The 24,249-nt window shown below is 40.3% G+C and overlaps 1 protein-coding gene across 2 annotated transcripts in view; it reads left to right on the top strand.

Annotated features, from left to right (window-relative positions):
- The window catches only part of sept4b (septin 4b), a 53,239-nt gene extending 29,409 nt beyond the window's left edge, over positions 1-23,830 (top strand). Inside the window, exons 3-12 of one of the 2 annotated variants that reach the window (XM_042486456.1) lie at positions 14,938-15,034; positions 15,141-15,227; positions 15,334-15,457; positions 16,745-16,879; positions 17,482-17,599; positions 18,455-18,556; positions 19,287-19,383; positions 19,992-20,154; positions 20,820-20,919; positions 22,754-23,830. In XM_042486456.1, the coding sequence (XP_042342390.1) occupies positions 14,938-15,034; positions 15,141-15,227; positions 15,334-15,457; positions 16,745-16,879; positions 17,482-17,599; positions 18,455-18,556; positions 19,287-19,383; positions 19,992-20,154; positions 20,820-20,919; positions 22,754-22,822 (1,092 nt within the window). In that variant the 3' untranslated portion in view covers positions 22,823-23,830. Of the gene's footprint in view, positions 1-14,937; positions 15,035-15,140; positions 15,228-15,333; positions 15,458-16,744; positions 16,880-17,481; positions 17,600-18,454; positions 18,557-19,286; positions 19,384-19,991; positions 20,155-20,819; positions 21,929-22,753 lie in introns of those variants that run through there. The other variant, XM_042486455.1, reaches the window with a different exon arrangement.
- The last annotated feature ends 419 nt before the right edge of the window (positions 23,831-24,249 follow it).

Below are 24,249 nucleotides of genomic sequence, written 5' to 3'. Positions count from 1 at the left end.
GGTCAAAGTTGCCACTGAGCTCAGAGCTGGTGTGTTCATTACATATCTGCAATTTTAGAAAATTCTCTAATTTAGATGAAGGATTTCTCGCAAACTATTACAAAAGGAGGCTCTTTCACAGCTGTCAAGGACTGATTATGAACTGCAGTCAAACTGTCAAACTAAGAAGCACTGATCAAATATGAATCTGTTACTGTGTTGACTATTTCTCGCCTCAGATGTTTTCATATTTTACTGTACTGTTAAGCTGTGAAATGAGATGGTGTGTGACCTGGCCAGTGGGGGTTGCTTTGTACTTCAGTCAGCTATTTCTAACATGGTAGCAGACAATCTGTCTCATGTGCTTCTTTCAGACTCTAGTAGCAGTTTCAGTTTTTTTTTGTGATATTTTATTTAGAATAAAAGACACAACATTGAGGCAGTAATAAACAGGAACATTACCCGCCTTCTCTCGTTGCTTCCTAGAAATGTAGGGGAGAGAGGGAAAGAAAAAAAAAACCCAATAAAAACCAGTGTGCTCAGCTATGTCTCTATGGTAATCCCCTGGGAAACTTACACTGCGCTTTGAAAAGTTTATGAAGACAAATGTTCAGCTGAAGGCAATTTATAGTAAATATTACACAAAGTTAGTTTCATAAAAGTTACAAACTGTAGTTTTAATGGGACACCATTGTTCATGTCATCAGTGACACCCGTGCTTTTCTGCTACTAAAAGTCAAAATATCTGCTGTGACACATGTACATACAATAAATACTTTGCATTACACAAAGACTTTCATGCACAGGTACAGCTGTACATCTACTGTCCAGCTGTTTTTTCCCAATCATAAGCAGCAGGTGGCACTGCCTTCCCTCCACTGCCTGCTCCCATGGTGCACTGCAGCATCCCCTGCAATAAGTAAATGACATTTTGCTTGCTGCACACATATAACACAGACAGTCATGCTTTGTGCAGATGCAATTAGTTGATGAGACTCTCTGGGGTTTGTTGGTTGGGCTCTTTTTTGAATACGAGCGCTTGTTGGCAGCAGACACTGGTCTGTGTGTTGTGGCTTTTATCAGGGAACTCATTCCAGCCCTGCTGGACCCGAGCCAGACGACCTCACAATGTAAACAGGGACACAGAGACATTTTAATTACCACCGGCAATGTGATCCTCACGGCACAACAGACAGCACTTTACTATCATGTCTGCTGTTTCTGACCCTTGTGTGTGTGCCGGCTAACATATAAGTTATTACATGTTGTTCTTGAGTGAGTACGTGCAGCCTGAGATTGTGTATGTAGCCATCCCTCAGGCACTGTCAGCCCTTTCAGATGGTCCATGATAATCACCCTCATGATGAGGACCAGCCAAAGAGGATTAAAGCAGACCTGAAGTCATCTCCCCAGACACCATCTCTTCTTACAGGAAGTAGCGTCGCCTGTCTATTGGCATACCATTTTTTTCTGCTCCCTCTCATCCATGCCAATTCTTTACATGCGTCACATAAAGAGGGGGGTTTAAGTGAGATTTAACTTCTGTGTGGTTTGTTAGACTGCCATGTGTGTTGACCTGATACTATTTGTGTTACTCTCTGTCTGCCACTTATGGTAGTTATTACTGTTGTATGAGTTGGCACACTTTGCAGCGCAAGCTATTAAGATTGGGATCGTGTTACGTTTCGTTCTTCCTCCCATAGGCAGAAAATGAATTCTCAGCTGAATTGTGCCTCTGTGTTTTTTTTCCTTTCTCTCTCCCTCTCTTTCTCATGTTAAACTGAAACACTGAAGATTAGATCCCCGACGCAAGCTGAGCTGTTCAAACTGCCTTTGTGGTTTAGACATTGTTGGGCTGTTGTAAGTCACTGAGACAGTCGAAGTCTCTTAAATGTCTCTTTTTACAAGTCATACACTAAATAGCGGAGGCTTCATTGAGCTCATTCACTTCTGTACTGGATCCAAAGCAATAACTTAATCGCAAAATCCTAATTCCTTAAGAATGAGTATTGTAAGACTTGCAAAGCACAGAGATCCGCCAAGATTAATGGGAAAGCTTTATGCTGTGGCCCACTTAAGTGTGTGTGTGTGTGTGTGTGTGTGTGTGTGTGTGTGTGTGTGTGTGTGTGTGTGGTGTGTATGCGCGCGTGCGTGCGTGCTGGATGGGGGGGGGGGGGGGGGGGGGGTATTAGATAAAAAAAGATTTTTTTGTAGCATGTGGGCCACAAGTCACCTCTCCTCCCCACCATGGACACACACACTGACTCCTCTTGTACCACTCTGGCCCTGGTGCTGCCAGCTGGGAGGTCTGGGTTGGATGTGACGGCCATTGTAAGAATTTATGTGCATGCTGTTGTTGTGTTTCTCTGATGCTCAGACCCCATATCTTTGATTTTTTAACATACTGATTAATTGAGTCACGTTTTTTTTCACCTTTTATATTCCAATAATTTCAACTCAGTTGAAACTTCTCTACACTTTTTATTCATGCCCGTGTGCTAGTGACATTTTGTTCCTGTGTGATCATTTGTCTGCTGCGATCCCACATATGCGGCTTTAAGATTGAGGGCACGGCAGGCTTGAAGCAAGGCGACAAGGCAGATGTTGTCGAGCTCCCTGCAGAGCATCACCTCCTCTGTAGTGGAGACATCTCCGCAGACACGATCTGCTGTCACTTCAGCTGCAGCTCATCTGCATATTTGCTGCAGATTGGCCAAAACACGAGAGTAGGGTGGAGCTTTTGAATTGCTCCAGATGCAGAGCGGTAGAGATCGAAGATGTACCTGTTTTTAAAAAAGACCAGTCTAAGTGAGTGGGGGTGGGGGGAGTTGGGAAAGAAAACTGGATGCCATCTGATTGGTGAGGTAGGGAAAATAGGTGTGCTTATGTAACGTGGGGTGTCCTGAAACTAAAGAAGTGACACTGAGGAGCTTTCCAAAGGCCTTTTCACTGGTTTCTTTCTCTTCTCTGGCTGTTTGGTGAAACTAAGGTTCTGACGGGATAATATGGCAGCAAATTCAGAAGCAAACAGTGATACAGAGGTATGTGCTCCTTGCTTTCCTTCTAGCTGACCCTGTAATTAAGTGTGTCTCTCTGTTTGTGGCTTGCTCTGTGTTTTTTTTTCTCCAGTCGTCCAAGATAGTCATCTGTGGCTGCAGGTTTCCCTTGTGCAAATACAGTATACAAATGTCAGAATCCACAAGAGCTGGACTTTTCACATGAATGCATGTGACCTGGCTTTGCGCTCAAGTATGAGCATGTAAGAAATGACAATTTTCTGCTAAGCTACTGCGAGGAGAATCTGCAGAGCAGTTTTCCCTGTTCTCTGCCTTGAAGTTAACACACACATGTATTGATCAGGCGTGACAGCTTAATGCATTGAGAGTGTGGTGAGTGTTTTAGCCTCTGAGTGGTGGAAGAAACTTGACTTGAATACATTTGGGGATGGAGATGCACGTATCTTAAGTGCACTGGCATCTTTTTTATCTTCTTCTGACTTAGGGATATGCACTGGTAAAGCACAGAGAAAGTCTTAATTGTGTTTTCTTTTGCACTGAATATGTGGAGTTTTGGTCACGTGGAAATTTGCATCAGCTCTATAACTGTGGGAGTGTGTGGTGAAGGGGGACTATTTCTGTCTCTCTCTTTCTCTCTCTGTACTGAGCCAGCTTCACACAGAGACCTGCTATAACTATCCAAACAACCACAGCATTCACACAGAGTGCACATGGCTAACTTCACCACCTGCTACTGGCCTCACCACAAGGGGAACCTCACTGGTATTCAGCTTGTGCATTCCACAACATCCACTTTTTAAAGGGGAATAAACACAGAGCGTTGTTTCTAGTGTGAATAGTCACATTTATATTCACGCTTTTTTCTTTAAAAAATGTCTAAAACTCAGTTGGAGCTTTAAACCGCAGAGAAACTGGTCACTGCAATCCCACTTCATGTACAATCACTTGATCAGCATACAGTCAAGTATTCATTCTTGCCAACAGGGGCAAAGCCTGCCAAGCAAAAATGATTTAGCATTCATTGAATAATAGCACAGTAATTATTGTATCTGGGTTATAAACGACTCTGTCGACTGCATTTCCTCAGGAGCTGAAATCTGCTTTCATCATAGGTCAATAACAACACGCTGTATAGTTTCTTTATGACTCCTGGCAGCTTCTGATTGCATTTCCCATGTCATACAAGGATCATTTGAAGTGGGCTTTCCCCTGAGAGCTTTGTTTCATGCAACAAATCATCATCCATCAGCGCTGAGGCAGCCAAACCCACTACCACAGTCCAACAGTAACAGAGCAGCGAAGTCAACCACACAACTTGTTTGTGTTGAGTTGGATTTCATGTCCTACAATTGTTTCTCAGGGACTGCATGGGCTTCAGTCCCAGCATAGAATATGTCCCACATTTCTCTGACACACTCAAGAGGCTACTTACAGTGGTCTCCTTGATAAGCTTTGACTGAAAGGGGAATCATTAGTTTCTGTAGTTGTGCAGCAACCTGCCATTCCCCCCTCAGACTGCTTATTAAGTTTCATTATCATTATTGGATCCCTTGGTACTGTACTGTATATGCAATAAACTGCTCAGTGGTCACACAGTTTACATGACAGACGGGATATTCTAGGCCAGCATCTCCTTTCCAGCTGAGATCTTTGATTGAGCGTTCAGCATGTGATACTGCTAAGCCCAAGAGACCTGGCCAATATTACTGTCTTTTAGCAGGTCTAGCAGGCTGGGAACCAACCATGTCATGCTAGCTTGTCAGGAAGGGTGCTAAGTAACTTCAAAGTTAGGCTTTAATTTTCACAGGGGTCCCTTGACCCTTACCTCAGGATATCTGAATGAAAATAGGTTCTACGGGTACCCATGAATTTCCCCTTTACTGACATTAGAGTCCCCATTTAGCCTGTTAGGAGCAGACTGATGAATACTTGCTTTGACAAACAAACTCCTGCAGCCAAGCCTGACGTCAGCACTAGCCGTTACTACACAAATACGTTGTTATGTTAGACAGTAATAGAAGCTGAAAAAATACAATTTATTCACCAGCTGGCAGCATCCTTGTTTTTCATGTCTGAAGCATTGTGAGCGCGGATCTACATGGCCAAGATCCCCAGCTTTGAAGTCTCTTGTATCAGCTCCTCCAGCAGCGCAATCAGATACAACACAAAAATGAACAAGGATTTGAAATAGGGAACATCTTCATCAACTGAGCCGGTTGATAAATCAAGCTTTTGCCAAATCTAGTCGGCAAAAATATCTTTCTCTTCATAGAAACTCTGAGTACTATTGTTCTTGTTTAATTATTGATATTGACTATACCTGCAATAATTTCAATTATCGCTTTGTTTACAAATGTTAGGGTAAGCGCTTGTTACTACGGATCTGCAAGCCTGTATTACACATCATCAACTACAATGCAGTCACTGATTGCTGAGTGCCTATTTTGTAAACTTAAATGCAGATCCCTGATTGGTCCCGATTGGCCCTGACTAGATTTTAATTTCTGGAAAGTGTTTGGGGCGGCAGCGAGTCCAGACTGCTACACAGAGTAAAATGGAGTTGAGCTCACATCATCAGCATGGTCTCACCAGGCATAGTCCCATGCAGTTTGGGGCAAAAACCCTCCAGGTTTTTGCGTGCAGTACAAAGATGCCTAAATTTAGTGCCAAATATTTGGAAGAAATGGTGTTAACACAAAAATTGCTTTAACAACTTATGAGACATAACTGAGCACAGGAATGGCGGTCAAATGCTTCATACCATAATGTTCTAAGCTCCTACACTCTAAATTTTCCAAGTTTAAATAGGTGCCTAACCAAAACACAATGTTTATTATAGATTTATGACTAGAAAAAGTTGACGCACAACTGTGGTGGGTTTTAGAGGGTTAAGTGGCATCAACACACAACACGTGCAATTTTATTAGAATTGCAGGAAATGCCAAAGAAGCAGCTTTTGACAAAGTACAAAATATATTGTCAATACTTCAAGCTCAGTGTTCCTGTCTACATACCTTTCTTTAATTTCCCACTAAGTCTCATTTATTGGCTATGTAGAAAATGTTCTTTTTAGGAAGTCTTTAAGTGGCCTTGAGTTGTCCCATTGTGAACGAACGCTTATTTGTCACAAAATAGTTCTATTTTTGTGTTTGTGGCTTGTCTGAGACATTTGCAACCATATGTCTCACTCTGGGGCCTCAGCTACTTTCTGTCACTCTGGACCAGAGCCAACCACAATGAGGTTTCACCTGGTCTGAGGATTATATATTCTGTTTCATCATTGGTAATCTCTGCATGGCGTCACTGCTGATGAAGTTGTTTTTTAGTCACGATTAACTAACCCTCAAGAGGGACTGAAATATCAGTTTGGCCAAATATGGAAATTGTAATTGGTTCAGGTCTCAGCTGTGACTCTTTCCAGTGGGAGACTCTGTGTGGCTGCCTAATGAAAATGTGTAAAATTGATGTCAGAGCCCATTTGATTTCACTCTAGCTATAGAAGACAGTTTTCACACCATGTAAGTAATATAGCAGATAAGAGGACAGTTCTGTAAATCCTACTCAAAGTTGGGTGACACTTTGTCTTGTAAAAGAGGCCAGGGTGTCTTGGAGTATCTTGCTTGTTGGTTCTCTTTCCAAACTTGTTGTATTTTGAAAGGACTTATGACTGTGCATGGTATGAAGCTTTTAGACGTAACGCAATGTACCGTGAAGTTTCACTTTCACTTTGCCTGATACTCTGTTGCTCCGTCTGTGCCCTGAGTGCGCTCTGCGTTCCAAGAGTGTGGTGCATTCAAAATCAGAACAGTCTTTATTTTCCAATAAAAATAATGCCTTTAAAGAAATGCCTTTTTTCCATTGTTTGGGTTAGTTTAATTTTTATTTCGTTATTTTCTCTTGTTAATTAACAGAAAAAAGAGAGGAAAAAAAAACTCTTCTAGGGGGCCTTAAGTGGCTGCGTGTATCACTTTATGGATAGGGCCGCCTCTGATGTTATGGCTTTGTTGTTATGGCTAATTAGAGCTGCGTTAATGTTTTGATGTTTGTATCCTTTAGCCAGTCACTTATATATCGATATATCTGCTACACACGAAAACCCGACTTTGGTTTGGTTGGGGTCTGGAAGTGGACAGGCTTTTCAGGTGAAACAGGCTGATTTACAGGAAATATCTGCATATGAAACTCGTAAAAACAAACACAAAGTTATTGTCAGTTAGTACATGTTAGACTTTAGGTGATTTTAGAACATTTTACATTTGACAGTTTTTTGTTTTTTAAGGCTTTTACCTTTATTGTGATAGGACTGTACAAGCGTAAAGGGGGAGAGAGAGGGGACGACATGCAGCAAAGGTCTGAGGCCGGAATCGAACCCTCGGCTGCTGCAGCGAGGACCTCCTCTGTACATGGGGTGCCTGCTCTGTCAACTGAGCTACATTTGACACTCAACTATTATGTGGTGTTAGTTCTGGTGTCATTTTTGGGTGGGTTAAGTTAAAGCACCAGACCCTGCACAGTCAATCTTCCACCTGCATGGTGGTGAACCTGTGGAAAACTGGAGTCCAGCGAGTGACGCAAAATGAGCAATTCAGTGGGATTAAATTCAAGCAAAGGATCGAGTGCTACTGCTTCTGTGTGACAGGAGAAACTCAAATGGCAGCGTAAAGTTCTGGACTTGTGGAAATGTTTGCATGTGGAAAAAGTGTGCACAGTGAAAAACAGATCAAATCTCTCTTCCCTGTTGAACCTCTAAGATTACTGAAGCGTAATGACTCTTCTGTATCCCTTTTCCTGAAGGAGGGAATGCTAATACAAACGTCGAACCCTCAACTTTTCCGACTTTACGCAGCTTTGTGCCAGGAACACAAATTAGCTCTGATTGGAAAGCATGATGTCATTGATAAAACTCAACATAAACACTTTTGTTCATGAGCTTTGCTCATCTTTCATTCTCGTGAGATCCATCACATCTTCTTTCTTTTTCTTTAACTCCAGCTGACTGTCGATATGTGGTTTTGGCCACCTGGGCAGGCATGAATGAAAACAGAAATCCCTTCCCTTCTCTAATGCCTTAAAACCCTCTCAGCTGTAAATGTGGGGGGTGTTTTTCCAAAGACTTAAATATCAAGACTAATAGCATCATGGACTAATAACCTGGCTGGTTCAGTGGGAGAGGAAAAGGCTCAAAAGGCAGGGTCAGCATTCAGAAATGCCACTGAAGGAAAGTGGTTTAACTTTTGAGTTTATTAAAAAATATATAAACATTCCTCCTTTTTTTTTTTTTTTTTGCCTGTGTTAGTCGATGGTGGTCTTTCATACTGTATATGTATACCTCTGCTCAATGTCTTCATATGGTTGATACAGCTTATCATGTATCCAGAAGATTCATTAACTGTAAAGCTCTGACATACTATTATGAGTTACAGTACAGTACATAGGATAGGATGATCTGCGCTGAATTCATAGGCGATTTTAGTGGATAATTAAACGCACACCACATAGGTGCAAGGCTATCCAAAAACTAGGGCTTTACCTGACTCGGAATTACGTTGAGTTTTAGAGTTTGAATGGGGCTCAGCAGGGCGATCATTGTGACAGCAGCACTCATGTAGCATACTTAACAAGCTAACTGCGCTAACGATCAAATTCACCACCTGTAAGCAGAAGAGAGACGATACATTTTCTCACAGCCTTACTTTTCTCAGAGCCCTACTGTACAGTGACTCTCTGCCTCTGTGCTGCTGCCTGCTTGTCTGCAGCTCCCTGTAACTAAGAATACCATGAAAGTCAATAGCACTCACTAAATCTGAGGACAAAAATGTCCCAAGAAGTACATTGCATGGAATACTTGACTAGCATACTGCACAACTCAGTTGGCTGATGGGTCTCTCACTGATAGTTGGATCTCCGTCAAGGTTTTTGACCTGATGTAGATCCAAGAAACAGAATCAAAAGATTGTCTTGGTTAAACTGTTGTGGCATTGAGTAAGTATCCAAGCTTTCCTGAATTTTGGACTGAATGACCGTATGGAAATTAGAAAAAGGCCATTTGTGTGTTCTGCACCCTCTGCATGCAATATTTCACAGAATAACTTGAAACTCAAGAAATTAATGTCATTTAATGCTTTTAAATCTAAAATGAAAGAAGCAGAGGCAGTTTCTGTAAGAGATCAATGTTTTTGATACACCTAAGTACAAACCTAACTTTTTAAAATTTGTTTTTTAAAATTAGAATTTATTATTTGATTTCTCCTCTTAACCTTTATTTTGTCTTTTTTTCTTTCTGTAACTATTTGGCTTTCCTAGTTAAATAATCATTAAATGAAAAAGCAAAAACATACAAGTAAATGTAAATTATATTTATAATAATCATATTTGTATTTATTACATGTGATGAGGCTGTTAATCATAACTTTGTGAGTGATTTTATCCCAGACATTTTGTCATCCTGGTGCTGTGTCTTGTAAAAACACCTCATAGAGCCGAGAGTCAGATTACTTTTGGAGCAACTTGCTGCATATATTAGCATAAAAATGAGGAAGTCTCCTTAAAGCTTAATGTGGTATGTGCATACAAGTATGCTGGTGTATAAATAGTTCATAATTATTTCATTCATTAGCTTCATTAGTGAACTCATTATCATCGCAAGTTATGATTAATATATCATTCGTGATGATGGGACATTCAATGAATACTTACCCTCAAAAATGTTCATTATTACGTACACTCTGTTGCTGAATTCATGATATTAAAAGGGGGTCTGCAATTAACAGCAGCAAAACTGTGTCAAAACATCTGTATACAAACTCACACAAGTAGTGCAGTATAATCAAGGTCTCATTTATCCATATATCATATGCTCAGGAGCCTATTTCCCAAACATGCATTTTTGCCCAAACTGAATATTGAAAATATTAAAAATATAAAATACAAACCTGTCTCATGCATGGTTGAATAGGCATGCAGCATTCCACTCGTATGTGGGAAGTGTTTTTAATAAACGACATTTTAGTGAAAATACATTGTGTTTGGTAGATACTGAACATATGGATACTGGACAAATGAGACTGGGATTTTATGGAATGAGTTGTGTGAGAGTTTGTAAATGGATGTTTTGACACTGTTTAACACTTTACACAAATTCAGTGTAACACAGGATGAGTAATTGATATACAAATGGTCATTTTGTCAGTGAGGTATTTCCTAAAGCTGTTAAAGTGGTTAATCTGACAGTGTGGTGGATACAGGTTTGTTATAACTCTACTTTAAATTGACTCTCCCAGTGTGTAGCCCCATTGTGTTGGAGTGAGTCTAACACAGTCACAGCCAATATTAGCTGTCAAGGGTCCTTGTTTTAAAAGCATTAATAGTATGTTGTGTCATGTCTGAAAAAGAGCTCTACTGCTACAACATGTTCTGCATTAGAGCTTGTACTTGGTGTGTAGTTTGTGAACGGTGGCCGTAGCTCGTCAATGCTGATGATCAGTTCCCTGAGGCGCTGAGCGGCTCGATGAGGCTGAAGGGCGCTGTGTCCTTTGGGATGGAGGCGTATAAATGCTGGAGCTTCTGGTCTCTGCTTCCTGCTGCCTGCTGTAGTGGGCATGAAGAGCAGTGTACGCAGAGACAGAAGAAGAGGCTTTACGCGCTGATTAAAGGCACCGCAGGTGAGGCTCTGCTAGAGCGGGGTGAGACTCTGCATAGATGGAGTTTGGGGGTGAGACTGTGATGCAACTTGTGTGATCCATTTTTCTGAGGAAGGTGGCGTTTGCATTTTACTGTTGTTTCTGTGTGTGCTGCAGTTGTGATTTTAGAAAGAGATTACTTCTGATTTTGTTGAAGATAATCAGCTTACTTTTTAACATGAAGCAATTGAAAGTTGGTAGCATTTCTACTCCCAAAGCTGTCAAAGCTGTGCAATTGACCATCTCTTCTATGTGGGTCACAGGATCCACCATGTTGGGCATTGATCTTTCTGAAAAGCAGGTCACTAGTTTCCTAAACTGTGAAACTATCAATTTCTCCTCTGCCCTAAAGCTCTGAATCCCAGCATAATTAAAACTGTAGGCCATGGATGGAGGACATAAACCATGTAAGGGTGACAGATAGGAAGATTTTGAAAAAGAAAAGATTTTTTTTAAACTTTGGTTGAACAGTGATGGAGGGATACCAAACTATCTCACTTTAATCTGTCAAAATTTAGCCTCTTAAAGTACATTCCAGTGGGGATATTCACATGTAAGGCAATAAAGTGATGATTGACTCCAGAGTGGCTGTAAACTAGCGACAGGCAAAAATGAAAGAACAAATCTTTTTGCAAAACTATTTTAAGTGTCCAGAAAGTGTTCATGAATCCATTATGTTTTTTAACATAGTACAGAGATGGTACTGAATAAACAAGCGAGGTTGAACTATTGAGGGGCGGGTTTCACAAGCTGACGAACCTGCAGGTACTATAACGGTGTGCTACTGAGAAATTTTTGCAAACAGTATCAAAATTCAAAAGTTTGAAAGGTTTGACACATGTATCAACTCAAAGGAACGGAAACTGAAAAGAGTTGGTCCGCCCATCACTTCTGTAAACATAAATTAAATCTTTGGAAGGAAGTGTGACTAAGTGTATTTTACTTTGCTGTTCATCAAACTTTCAGTGACTTCCTGCATTATGTAACGGCAGCTGGCACAGATAATCATATCTGCTGGCACTGCTGACATTAGCTGGCCCGGACATTTTTGGTGGTGCCTGAAACACTGAATGGAGCGATATCAGAGGAACTAATAACGCAAGGCAGCTCTGAAATGGCAGATTGGGCTGACTTTATATTGTCAGAGTGTGGAAACAACTTCCCTAAAAATGCCATTATGCGTCGCTCATCCCTCTGCTTACTCTTATCTGTTCTGCAATCACACCATTTCCTGTGGCAAACTGTATGCATTCATATGTCGTTACTTTGGCTTTATTTAATCATTTGATTTTTTTTCTTCATCTTCCTTCTTGTCTTCATCTGTCGTGCCTGATCGCGCTCACTCCTCTTGTCATATCGCTCCCGGCTCTTGAACCTCATGCACCTAATTTCCTCATGGCGAACCCTCTTCCTCTCCTGACGTGACCCTCCCTCCTCTTGTAAACCTCTCCACGTGTGTGCTCCCTTCTGGTTGGAGATTGCAGCGTGCGCTGTAGCCCCAGTAGCAATGGAGGACAGTGACCATGAGGCTGAGGCTCACTCTTCATCAGACGAGCAGGACTCCTGCCCTGCCTCCCCTAATCACAGCAGGGACCATGATGCTGAGAAGGTACCACTTATACCCCACAAAAAACCCCCCAAACTCTCGAATTAATTTCCCTCTCGTGGCAGACTTTGATTTTGTCCACTTAAGTTCACCTGACCCTGTTTCCTGTAGATCCTTACAAAGTCTTAAAAGGCATTAAATTCATTTATCTAAAAAAAAAAAAAAAAGGTCTTAATTAGTATTAAGTCAAAAGTATTAAAAATACTATGACATGGGAAGTAGGATTTGTTTTTCTATTTATGATGTTGCATCTATTTTTAAAAATAATTAAACAAAAGCCTCTCATTTTAATGCTACACTTATCGGGATAGTTAAAACAAAAAGTCATATTTTCTTTCTGGGTTCTCAGAGCAGAGGATCAGCTGCTACCGAGCCCTCTTTATACCCTGGACAGCATGGGGAAGTTTAAATTCAACATAAGTGGCTTTTAAATAGGACTTTTTACTGGACGGAATATAATTATGTTTTATGTCACAATAAACATTTGGGCATGATTGCCCCTAACCCAAAGTAACAGATTGTAATTTTTAGTTTATTTGCGCATTTAGGTTTTTTTTAAAGAGAGAGAGAGAGACAATATACATGTGCAGATGGGGTAGAAACCCACTCTGGGATTTTCTAAGAGCTTTATCTTAAGATGAGAATATAATTAATGTGGATGTAAAAATACAACATTATGCCATGTAAAATACTAACTCTATCATCAATACTGTATAAAACAAACCGCTACACAGCACAGTGATGGTCTATACAGTACCAAAACTTTTGTCATGAAACCACCTTTAAATTTATTTTTACATCAGGACAAATATATTGATTCAGTTAAAAAAGTTCAAGTTCATGTTTCATAATTGGGCTCCACAGTATTTCAACAAGTACTGTCCTCCACATGTACGATATATTGGTAGGTAAAGGTAAAGATTCAGTTTGGGTTATTGTAAAATTGGTCTGAAATTTTGGTCCTAGTTGCAGTAAAAAAAAAAAAAAATCCTTAAGTCTTAAATCTATCTTGCCTTAAACTGAAGAAAGTCTGCCTGTTAGGCCTCAACAAAGAGCCATATATAACAGCCATATATATGTATTTTTCATACAGACCAAAAGTTGAATCTTCACGTGTCCTGTCCCAGCAACCCACTCTACTTTTACCCCTCAGCTAATGCATAGTGCATAAACATAACATGAGTGCAGAGTCACAGTATGGGCCCACAGCTGAATTTAAATGGCCTCATTGCTTTCTGAGGGTCCGCTGCATTATTTATCTTTGTGCTCCACGTGCAGGGAGTCTTTAGTTTGTGGTAACTGGAGTCCAGAATATGCACAGCAGCCTACACTTTAGCTGTGTATCCTCTTACAGGAAAAGCTACACTTTATTATTTTTTATTTTAGCTTTGTGTCAGTATTACTACCAAAAACCCAGAGGTGAAGGATAAACTCATGTACTCAAAAGCCTGAAATAGCCCTTGTCACCTAACAGCCACAGAGAAGGCCTTTTTGCTTCATATAAGCTCTGCAAAATGTATAAAGTGGTCAGGAAATTTAGAGTCCGTGATGTAGGAAAAACTCTCTGCTTCCAAGAAAATAAGTATCACAGCTCAGTAAATATTAGTTCGTAGGGATGAAACAACACACAGATCATCTTAGATAGATTGCTTACATTGTTGTTCATCTGTGACCAGATCCGTCCTCATTAATGATGATGCAATTACCAACTAAATTACACCCTACATGTTGCATATTTTTGGTCACGGTAAAATAGTGTGACCATCTCTAAAGTGTGCATTTTCCACCCTCTGGACCTCCTCCTCCTTATCAACCTCTCCTCTGCCCATCTTTGCCTCCACCCTCTATTTTTTTCCCTGCCCATTCCTCTGCGCTGCCATCAACTCCCTCCAACCGCGGCGTCTCTCTGTAGCATTCAAGTCATTCAGACGACTCAGAAGTGGAGAACATTATGCAAGACCCTCACCACCAAGGAGGGCACGACCACCAACACCATGACCACAAGCACCACCAACACCACCCTCATGGCCCTGAGCCTCATGATGCAGACAGGGAAGCTGAGGGTGAAGACCGCCCCCTCACCCCGTCATATTTGCGTCCCCCCGTGGCAGGCAGAGCACAGTCGGATTCAGGTTCAGAGCCCAGTTTACCGCAGAGCAGGAGTGTGGAGTTTGACTTACCGTGCCCCGTCAGTCCCACCAGGCCCAAGAGTCCCTGGGGGCGATTTGACCCATACGACAATAATGAGGTAACATGAGGAAGCCCTGCTGAGTAACCTGCAGAGATGATAAACACCATCTGTGTGGTTTAGTTCTGCTTTCAGGCGATGATGCTTGCGTGCTGTTATGTGTTCATCTATAGAGTGATGGATACAGTTCATGGGATGTGACTGAGCTTGTGCAATATTGTATAAAAGTCTGATATTTTGCTTTATTTGATATAAAAAGGTTGAATTGTTGTGGAAAAGGTTGTGAATGGGGCTCAGTGATGCTAGCGATGCGTTTTGCTTTTGTTGTGTTGCTGACTTTAGTCAGGTATCAAACTATTTGTGGGAAAGTTGATATGCTGCTGACATGGAGTGGAGCACTATTAATGTGTTTATGTGTTAATGTGTGCTTTCCTGATTTATTTTTTCTTCTTCTTGTGTATTTTGTAGGACCAGGACAAGGAATATGTGGGTTTTGCGACGCTGCCGAACCAGGTGCACCGCAAGTCAGTGAAGAAGGGATTTGACTTCACACTCATGGTGGCAGGTAAATCCTCGTTTGCACATCTGCCTACATTTGATCTCGAGCCTTCCTCTTACTTTAAAAAGCCTTAAGCCTTGCTCTTTTTGTCTTTGTTGTTCTTTGTTTGAAGGGGAGTCCGGCCTAGGAAAGTCCACCCTCGTCAACAGCCTCTTTCTCACAGATCTGTACAAAGATAGGAAGCTGCTCAATGCTGAGGGTGAGGACACTTCAGCTTTTTATATATGTTTTGCTTTATAACATTTACTCTACAATATGTCAAGGCTGATACTGTAAACAGTGATTTGTTTGTGTCCTTCCCCCAGAGCGAATAACACAAACAGTAGAAATCACCAAACACACGGTGGATATAGAAGAAAAAGGTGTCAAACTGAAGCTCACCATCGTGGACACCCCTGGGTTTGGGGATGCTGTAAACAACACTGAATGGTACGTGTCAAACACCTTTGATGAAAGAATGATTTCGCTGCTGGAAAGACTGTCTTGTCATAAAATTACACTGTCTATGCAGAGAGATGCAAATATTTTTGAAGTCAGTGCTACATTATCAGAGAAAACACAGGAAAAGGACTATTGCATCTACTTTTGTGCAAGAGTTAGAAATTCTACAACTATCAGATTGCACTGCACTGCATCAGACCAATAAACACTCCAGCTGATGGGTAACGTAATGCGAGTTTGGCCGTTTTTAAAACACGAAATAATAGTGTGACCGAGCGGGGAACTTCCGCCGGCAGAGCGACCGACTTCTGGATTACCGCCTTGCTTGCTTGAATGGCAGACTAAAAAATGTAATTTTGCCGCTCTTTTAGACTTTCCAAATGTTATTATACTGGATGTTTTAAATCTAGATAGTGACAAGAGTTGTTTCACAGGGGTTTCGATGCTGAAAAAAATGTATTCACTGATTTACAGACGTCTCTTTCCCGACGAAAGTCAATGGGGAAAAGTCTTTCTGGGCCAGTGTCATCACGTCACCGACTCAGACGGTGTAATTCCATTTTTGGCCACTATGTAAAATTTGTATCTGAGCCTAGCGCAATTGCTGGGGGCTTGGTGGTAACAAACAGTCTCGAATTAGTGTTACCAGTAAGCTAAAATATGTTTCTGGCAAATGTTTGTGGCAAAATCTTGGCTCAGATTTTTCAGTACTGCACAGTTTTACTGTTTTACTGATGTCAATACTTTCAGACCCCATTTTTACAATACAGGAAACAGTACGGGACCTGCTTCCTGTTTATAGATTCTTGTATTGTAGCCAACCAGTGCGCTAAAATATCTTTCTGATAACATTTTTAAGTGAGAAATAGGCAAAACAGAAACAGAATCTTAGTTTATATTCAATCAGCACTGCCTACTTTTCCAGTTTGATTTGAGTTTGGTCTGAGATTGACAGTACATCTTTGGGCAGCAGCCCTAGAGCCAGCGAAAAATTTGAGCTAAGAGATGAGCAAGGAGATCTGGGCTCTGGTTAGATGGAGGAAGGTTTACCATAGTTCACTGCCAATTTTCAACCACCTTTGTATCAAAACAATGTGCCTAGTATGTGTAAAAGTATATGTTTAATGAAATAACCTGATGCCAAATGCTGACTCTACTCACCAAGCTCAGCTGGATAACCTCTTTTTAGCTCTGTTGTGTTTAACAAGTCTTGTGCAGTATTTCAGCTGTTGCATTGCCTCAGAGACTGAATGTCCCTGTATGTTTCTGCTGTAGCTGGAAGTCAGTGGCTGACTACATCGACCAGCAGTTTGAGCAGTACTTCAGGGACGAGAGTGGCCTCAACCGAAAGAACATCCAGGACAACCGCGTGCACTGCTGCCTCTATTTCATCTCACCCTTTGGTCATGGGTATGACAAATGCTCAGTGCTCTCATAGGGATTAGGTTGCTGTCTTTGTCTCTCTCTCATTTATCACCCCTAATAATGAAGAATATTAATCCATTTCCACTGCAGTATGTAATGTCCGAGCTGTGACTGCCTTTACTTTCTCTAAATTACACAGCTTTTTTTCGTGCGCACACACTACCATCTGAGTAATTGAGATTTATTAAATATATCCAGCAAAACAGTTTTTTCGTGCAGGGTTTTCAGTCCCATAAATTGTTAATGCAAGGGGCTCTTGCCTCAAGTTAAAGCAGTTCTCCGCTGCCTTCAGGTGGATTTACATGTACTGCAGCGCTTTCTCTCTAATCAATTGTTTGTGCTTTTTGCCGCAGTTGTGCACATGCACTGTTCCACATCACTGCGCTCATTAAAATATAAACATGCCACAGACCTCAAGTAATGCTGCAGTGCATTTCTAAAGTCGCAGTGATGGAGGAAGTGCTCCCTCTGGTGATGAGCTTCATTCATGAGTCATCAGGCACCAAGAGGTCACTTACAGAGCAAAGCCACTGATTGACCTGAAACATCATCTTATGCCTTACACGGATGTTTTGTGTTTCTCAAAGCCTCCGGCCTTTGGACGTGGAATTTATGAAAGCTCTGCACGAGAAGGTTAACATCGTCCCCATCTTGGCCAAAGCAGACACACTCACCCCCACTGAGGTCAAGAAAAAGAAAATTAAGGTAAGGCTAATCTCTAATAAACTGTCGATCCCTACATGTTTCATCTTATGAATAAAACTGATTACAGAGCAGAGATTCACAGAACTAATTTATTAGTGACTACATGTAAATGTACGTTAATATGTTGCTAGTATTCAGAGTATTACAATATTGCAGAGAGTTTTGGACTTTCTGAATTAGGCTTTTTTTTCGAATGAAGCATTTTCCGATTAAGACGTGGAATATGCCGATATTATTCTTGTCTTAATAGCATTTATTGTATGTGTGTATTTCACATGTAAACGTCGTATTTAGAATATGCATTTCAATTGGGATTTTTACTGCAGATTACGACATTTGGCCTTGTCCCTGTTTACTGTCAGCTCTGTGTGTTGTCATGGATGTGTTTTCCACAAACCAACTAATCAACCGTTTGAAGGCTGTGGGGTAGAGATTCAAATCAAAAAGAAAAGCTCACATTTCTGGTCAGGAGGGGAAACATACCAATTTTTTAACATTATGACAGACTTAGATATGAACAATCCCAACCCTTTCAACAAGGAAGTTGAGGTAAGCAAAGAGGGAGGCTGTGTTCGCACAGTCCAACAAGTCCGCCAACTGAAACAAATTAGATTCACACGGCACGAGCAGCTCCAGCCGTTCCACTTGTTCATATTTTGAAGTGATAAATGGCATGTTAAGGCACATTAATTGAAGTATGCACGGCTGTATGTAAACAGGAATATTAGTGTAATATTCACTTTCGTTAGACATGTAAACAGCTCAGTAAGAATGTTGTCTTTTTTGGAATAAGGGCAAGTTGTGCATGTAAACTTAGTCAGTGTTTGACAAGCAAAATGCATGTTTTCCCCGTAGATCCGAGAGGAGATTGAGCAATATGGTATCAAGATATACCAGTTCCCCGACTGTGACTCGGATGAAGATGAGGAATTTAAGCAGCAGGACCTTCAGCTGAAGGTGAGAGACAGAACTGCCCAATGTCTTTTCCCTTTTGCTCCTTCTTTCAACAGTTTGGGGTCTGCAGACTGTTGCACTTTTGCAGTCATTTGCAAAACTGGGTCCTCGCTTGGATCGTACAGTAAACAAAACTACACAGCACATACGTATAGCAAGTATATACTGTATATATAGATTTTTTTATTTTGCAGGATTGAGCCTTTTTTTGTCCCAATCACACCCAAGAAGAGTTTATTCAATTACCAGAGTGTAGTGAGGTTAAAATAAATGTAGACCATATAAAACAAGACCTTGGCAGTCAGTTCACAACTGACTACACAGTCATGATGAGTCAACCATTTTTGCTCGGCTGGCACCATAATTTGCTGCCAGGACACAGTCAGTGTGCCAGCATATCTCGTTTTACCTCTGTCCTTGAGTGGCCTCTGATAAGAGCACTTTGTTAACTGCAGCAGAAAAATGACAAATTATAATAAAAGATGGGAGAGTTGGAATAATGAATGAGAAGTTATTATTTAGGTAACAGAACTATGGAGCGTAGTTTCAGATGAGAGTAAGCAGAAATGAGGACAAAAAGAAAGATGGCAGTGAGAAGGCATTCATGGAAAGGTAAAAACAAAACAATTGACATATCTCCACTGCACCACTCACCAGTCACACCTTAACCAGTCACCCTCCACTGTCAGATTTCTTTAAAACGTTTATGATCCTTTTCTGTTCTCCCAACAAGGAAAGCATTCCCTTTGCAGTGATCGGCAGCAACACAGTGGTGGAGGCCAAAGGGAAGAGGGTGCGAGGCCGTCTGTACCCCTGGGGCATCGTAGAGGGTAAGTCTGTTCTCCAACTTTAGTCATTTTTTACCTGGACAAGTTTTTGTGTTTAAGTGACTAATGGGAACAACAATTTCTGGTGTCTGGTGTTGAGTGAGATCACTGCAGCTGCAAAACAGACTGCCATGTAACCACTTAGGGCACTTATTTTCACTAAAGGTTCTTGTTTTTTGCCAATGTAATGAAAAAGATCCCTACAGACCTCTTTGCTAAAGAGTAAGATCCTTTTTTTTTTAGCAAGAAACAGACCCAGAATCACTATGGTCAACCTCATTAAACTTCATTTAAATCAGCCGTAATTTTAACAGGAAGTAGACGGAAACAAGATAAAACTCCCCTAAACTGCTTCGTTGATCTCAAAGCTGTTCCAACAATCACCAACTATGGTTTGGTTGAAGTCAACCCTTCAAAGAAATGAAAATATTCTTGCTGTATACATGCAAAAAATGACTGTTTATGTAAATGGAGACTAAAAAAAAAAAGTTGTGTGTTTATTGATTCTTTTATCCTTTGCAACACTTTTTCAGTCAGTCTTTTTCATCATTTCAGTTTGAAGACCGCATAATATATATAATTGAAATTGATCCTCACATTGTGGTTTGCAGTGGAGAACTCTGCACACTGTGACTTTGTGAAGCTGAGGAACATGCTCGTTCGCACACATATGCAAGACCTGAAGGACGTGACCCGGGAGACTCACTACGAGAACTACAGAGCCCACTGCATCCAGAGCATGACCCGCATGGTTGTGAAGGAACGCAACCGCAAGTATGCTCACACTGAAGCAAACAGCCAACCTTAACATACTACAATAAAGTGCAGGAGAATTATTAGTCTTTTTAATAGCAAGATATGGAACATATTGATCTCCAGTAGACATTTAGAGACCAATATTTATGAAAATAAATCAGCTGAAAATATTTTTAAAATTTTTTTTTTCTTTAGAGCTCTCATCCATCATGCCTTTTAGTCACATGCAAGACATTCAGATTTAGATCTTTGTAACTTAGGTATTTTTGAGTGCATCACTTCATGTGTCATGCTGTGCAGATGACAGTTTTTTAGCTCCTGATGATGATTGTGATAAAGCTTTCCAACATTGAAGGTCAGCCGCAGCCCTGATCTTTACCTGGTATCTACTTAATAATTTTGACATCAACATCTGGGCACTGTTATGTTGCCGTACTCTTGCAGATACTCAGCATGTTTATCTGCTACACAAAAATTTCTATGTTCAGTGTTTTTTCTAGATCCTCAGTAGCTACTTATAAAGCAGTTAAATCCTTCAGTCACTATAATTAGCCTGTGACTTGATTCAGATCCACACAGCATTTTAGCCTCACCCTCTGTGATACAGCGTAGTGACATCTGCATCAATGACTGGGATCATTTTCAAACAAATTTTAAAAACTAAATGTTGAACTTGTCTTCAGTAAACTAACCAGGGAGAGCGGCACAGACTTCCCCATCCCCGCAGTGCCCGGAGTGTCGGACAGCGAGACAGAAAAGCTCATCCGAGAGAAAGATGAGGAGGTACGACACAACGACCAACAACCGGACGCGCACCACCAACATGATCACGAGTCTGAACACATTTCTGCCCATCACGAGCACTCAGAGCCCCAGCCCAGTGCACACACACACTCAGATCTAAGAGAAATGCCGGATGAGGCCCTCTGAGTGTCTTTAGCTCACAGATTTTTGTTTTTCTTTAAAGCACACCCGGGTCATGTTTTATGAGGCTGACGATGAGTGGCCTCAAAAACATGAAATGGTGTAACTTTACATTTAAACCTCTTCTTTCCTCTCCTCACAAGCCCTTTGGACCTTTGAACTTTGGGCAGGAAAATGTATCATAATCCCACTTTTAGGAGTCAGCTCTGCTTTTTTGGTAAAAGTTGTTCCGTGTCAGTGAGGTGGAAACACCTTCACTAAGATACTGATTGTTAGTGTGCAACAATAATTTTAATACCCCAGCAAATGTGTTCAAGGGCTAAATAAAATTAGTATGAAGTATAACTTTGGGGGGGTTGGGGCATTGGTCAGAAGTAATATTCTTAGAGTAAATATTATTCCTTTTAGTCTCTTAATTTTAAAATTCCTCTCATACAGTATAAGCTCAGTCACTGTGATTACTTTCTAGACAAGCTAACAAGCCGAGGTGGGCATAAATAACTACATGGTGTTATTTTTTATTCAAAATTAAACAGGCAATGATCCATCTGTTCATGATGAATGATCACAGACGTTATCCTTCCCGTTCCCTCCCTCTTCTCCACTAAATCGATTTATTTTATCAAATAAAGAGATCATTTCGTCTCAGTTGTTTTTATTATTTTTTTTTACATCCGTAGGAGAAGAGAACTAGCACACACTGTTCTATTACTCACAATACAGTTTATTTAAATACACAACATTTCGTGTGTATTTGAATGAAATTTAAATGACTTTGTGGGAATTCTCTTCTCTTACCTATGGACATTTTCCTCTTACGTACCTGCCTACAAGTTATTGAAGGTGTGCATGAGCCTCTACATCCCACTGTAACCCACATTTAAATTTAGTTAGACAACTTCAATGATAAGTCAATTAACTGATTATTGGAAAGTGATTTCGATAAGAGATTAACCATTTTGTTCATTGTTCAAGCACAAATGCAAAACATTACATGTTTCCAGCTTCTCAAATATGAGAGTCTGTTGCTTTTTCTTGTCTTGGATCATATGAAAACATTAATATTTTTATATTTTTATCAGACAACAAGGAAAATGGGGATGTCATTGTGGAAATTAGGATGTTTTTATTTTATTTCATTTTTTTACTGTTTTCTGATGTTTTGTTGACTGACTAATTATCAGTTATTTTCATTGTGAATGAATCTGATCATTACTTTCTGATTATTGGTCAATTGGTTAAAGTGGAAAAGGGGAAATGTTTTGCTGATTTGTGCCATTATCAACACATACTGTCCTAGAAAAAGCGCTAGACTGTATGTGCTTGTCCATCTGACATTTTGCTGCATTCCCGAAAATGTTATGACAAATCTAAAAGAGCAAATATTTTAGTTTTACTCACTAAAACTAAAGAACTTAACAGATGAACCAAATATGAGTATATTTTATATTTATAGAGTAGAGGCAAGTGGAGGAGCCACAAGTTCCCTGCAGTTGTTTAGCGCAGGTCACGTGATCTAGAAAGAACTGATCTCCCGAGTGTTATTGATCCGTTGTTTGTGCAGTCATACATAAGTAATTACCTGGTATAAAAAGCCAGCACTGCCGTCACAACACTGTGAATATAACAGTGGAACTTGCGGATGTGTGAGATCAAACAGTGGTACTAACACTCGTCTCATTTCTCCTCACAGTTGCGGCGGATGCAGGAGATGCTGCAGAGGATCCAGGATCAGATGCACACTCAGAAAGACGGCTATTAACACAGGACAACACCGTGTACGTGTGTCTCTGAAACTGGGATTAAAAAAGAAAAAAAAAAAACTCCCAGGAAACCTTTATTCCTTGCTAGAACATTGACATCCTGACGTGTCCACCCAATCACCACTCAACCTCATCAACAGCACGTTACACTTGGATCAGGGACCCGCGAGGCGTTGGTAAGATGTTCTGACATTTTCACCTTCCTTTATCCTCTCTGACATCACGGCACTACTGCTGCAAAACACTCAACCCTCCACTCCACTCTTTGTGTCCTGTCAAAACTTTACAGTAATGAAGGAAAGGTTTGTCTCTTCTTATGTTTCAAATATCTGTTTATTTACTCACATGACCACGAGGTTATTTTATTTTATTTTTTACATGAGGTCTGAAATGAGGTTTACATGTGGTGACCTGTTCAGATTTTTTAAGCACACTTTTCTGGTGCAAGTGTTTATTTTTATTATCTCTATAGGTCAACATGCATACTGTAATAATTTAATTTTCTATATTAAGCTCATAAGCATTTGTTTCATCTTTTATATGTTCCTGGTTTTATTTAAGTTACCCTGCTTGAGGATGATTATTTTATGCAGATTTTCTGTCAGGTGAGGTCCCTGCAGGTCCATATGATTTAATTTAAAGGGGAACTAAGCCCGTTTTCAAATTCATAGATGTTATTCCTATGGTTCAAAACAGTCCAAAAATAGTAAACATGAAAAACTGTCCAAAAATGTAAAGTCAAATTTATGATGGCATTAAGTATAAAGTATAGCTGCTCCATACAGAATGAATGGTGAAAAATGTTCGAGATGACACAGAGCATCAAGGGAAATTTTCTGAGAATAGACGGAATAACAGTGTTTGTTTTCATGTCTTTTGGGTGGAGAACCCCTCTGTCATTTTTTAACTGCCACCTAAAAAAAATAGTTTAAGTGCACACTATATTTGAAATATTTTCACCACTTTACCTTTCAGTCAGACAGCTCTTTGCAGCGGGAAACCGAAGTCATTTTATTTTGCAGGTGCTGGGCTACTGCCACCATTAGTAAGTGTGTCAGGTAGAGCAGTGAAAATGTTTTTAATATAGCATAGAATTGAACTGATATTAATATTTTTTGGTAACGACTTTTTTTAGGTGATGAAAATCCTCAGCACTACATATTACTTAGCTTATGTGCTGGTATATTTGGCTTATCCGAGATGGTATTAAAGAAAAAGGGTACATAAAATAAGCAAAGCAGAAATGTCAGATGAGTCATGTTTAATTAAACATCTTTAAACGTTACAGTTATGGATGAAAATGACAACAGAAATAAATTTCAAATTTCTGCAATACAAATCATTTACCAGATGTCTTCCCAGAAGTGACTGGAAGTGATTTGGTCTATATGGGTACATTTTCTGTTTCAGAACCAAGAATGTAAGA

Source organism: Plectropomus leopardus, chromosome 5 (assembly GCF_008729295.1).
Source record: "Plectropomus leopardus isolate mb chromosome 5, YSFRI_Pleo_2.0, whole genome shotgun sequence".
Lineage (NCBI taxonomy): Eukaryota > Metazoa > Chordata > Actinopteri > Perciformes > Serranidae > Plectropomus > Plectropomus leopardus.
Note: the sequence above shows the minus strand (reverse complement) of the source record. Positions and strands in the feature narration are given on the sequence as shown.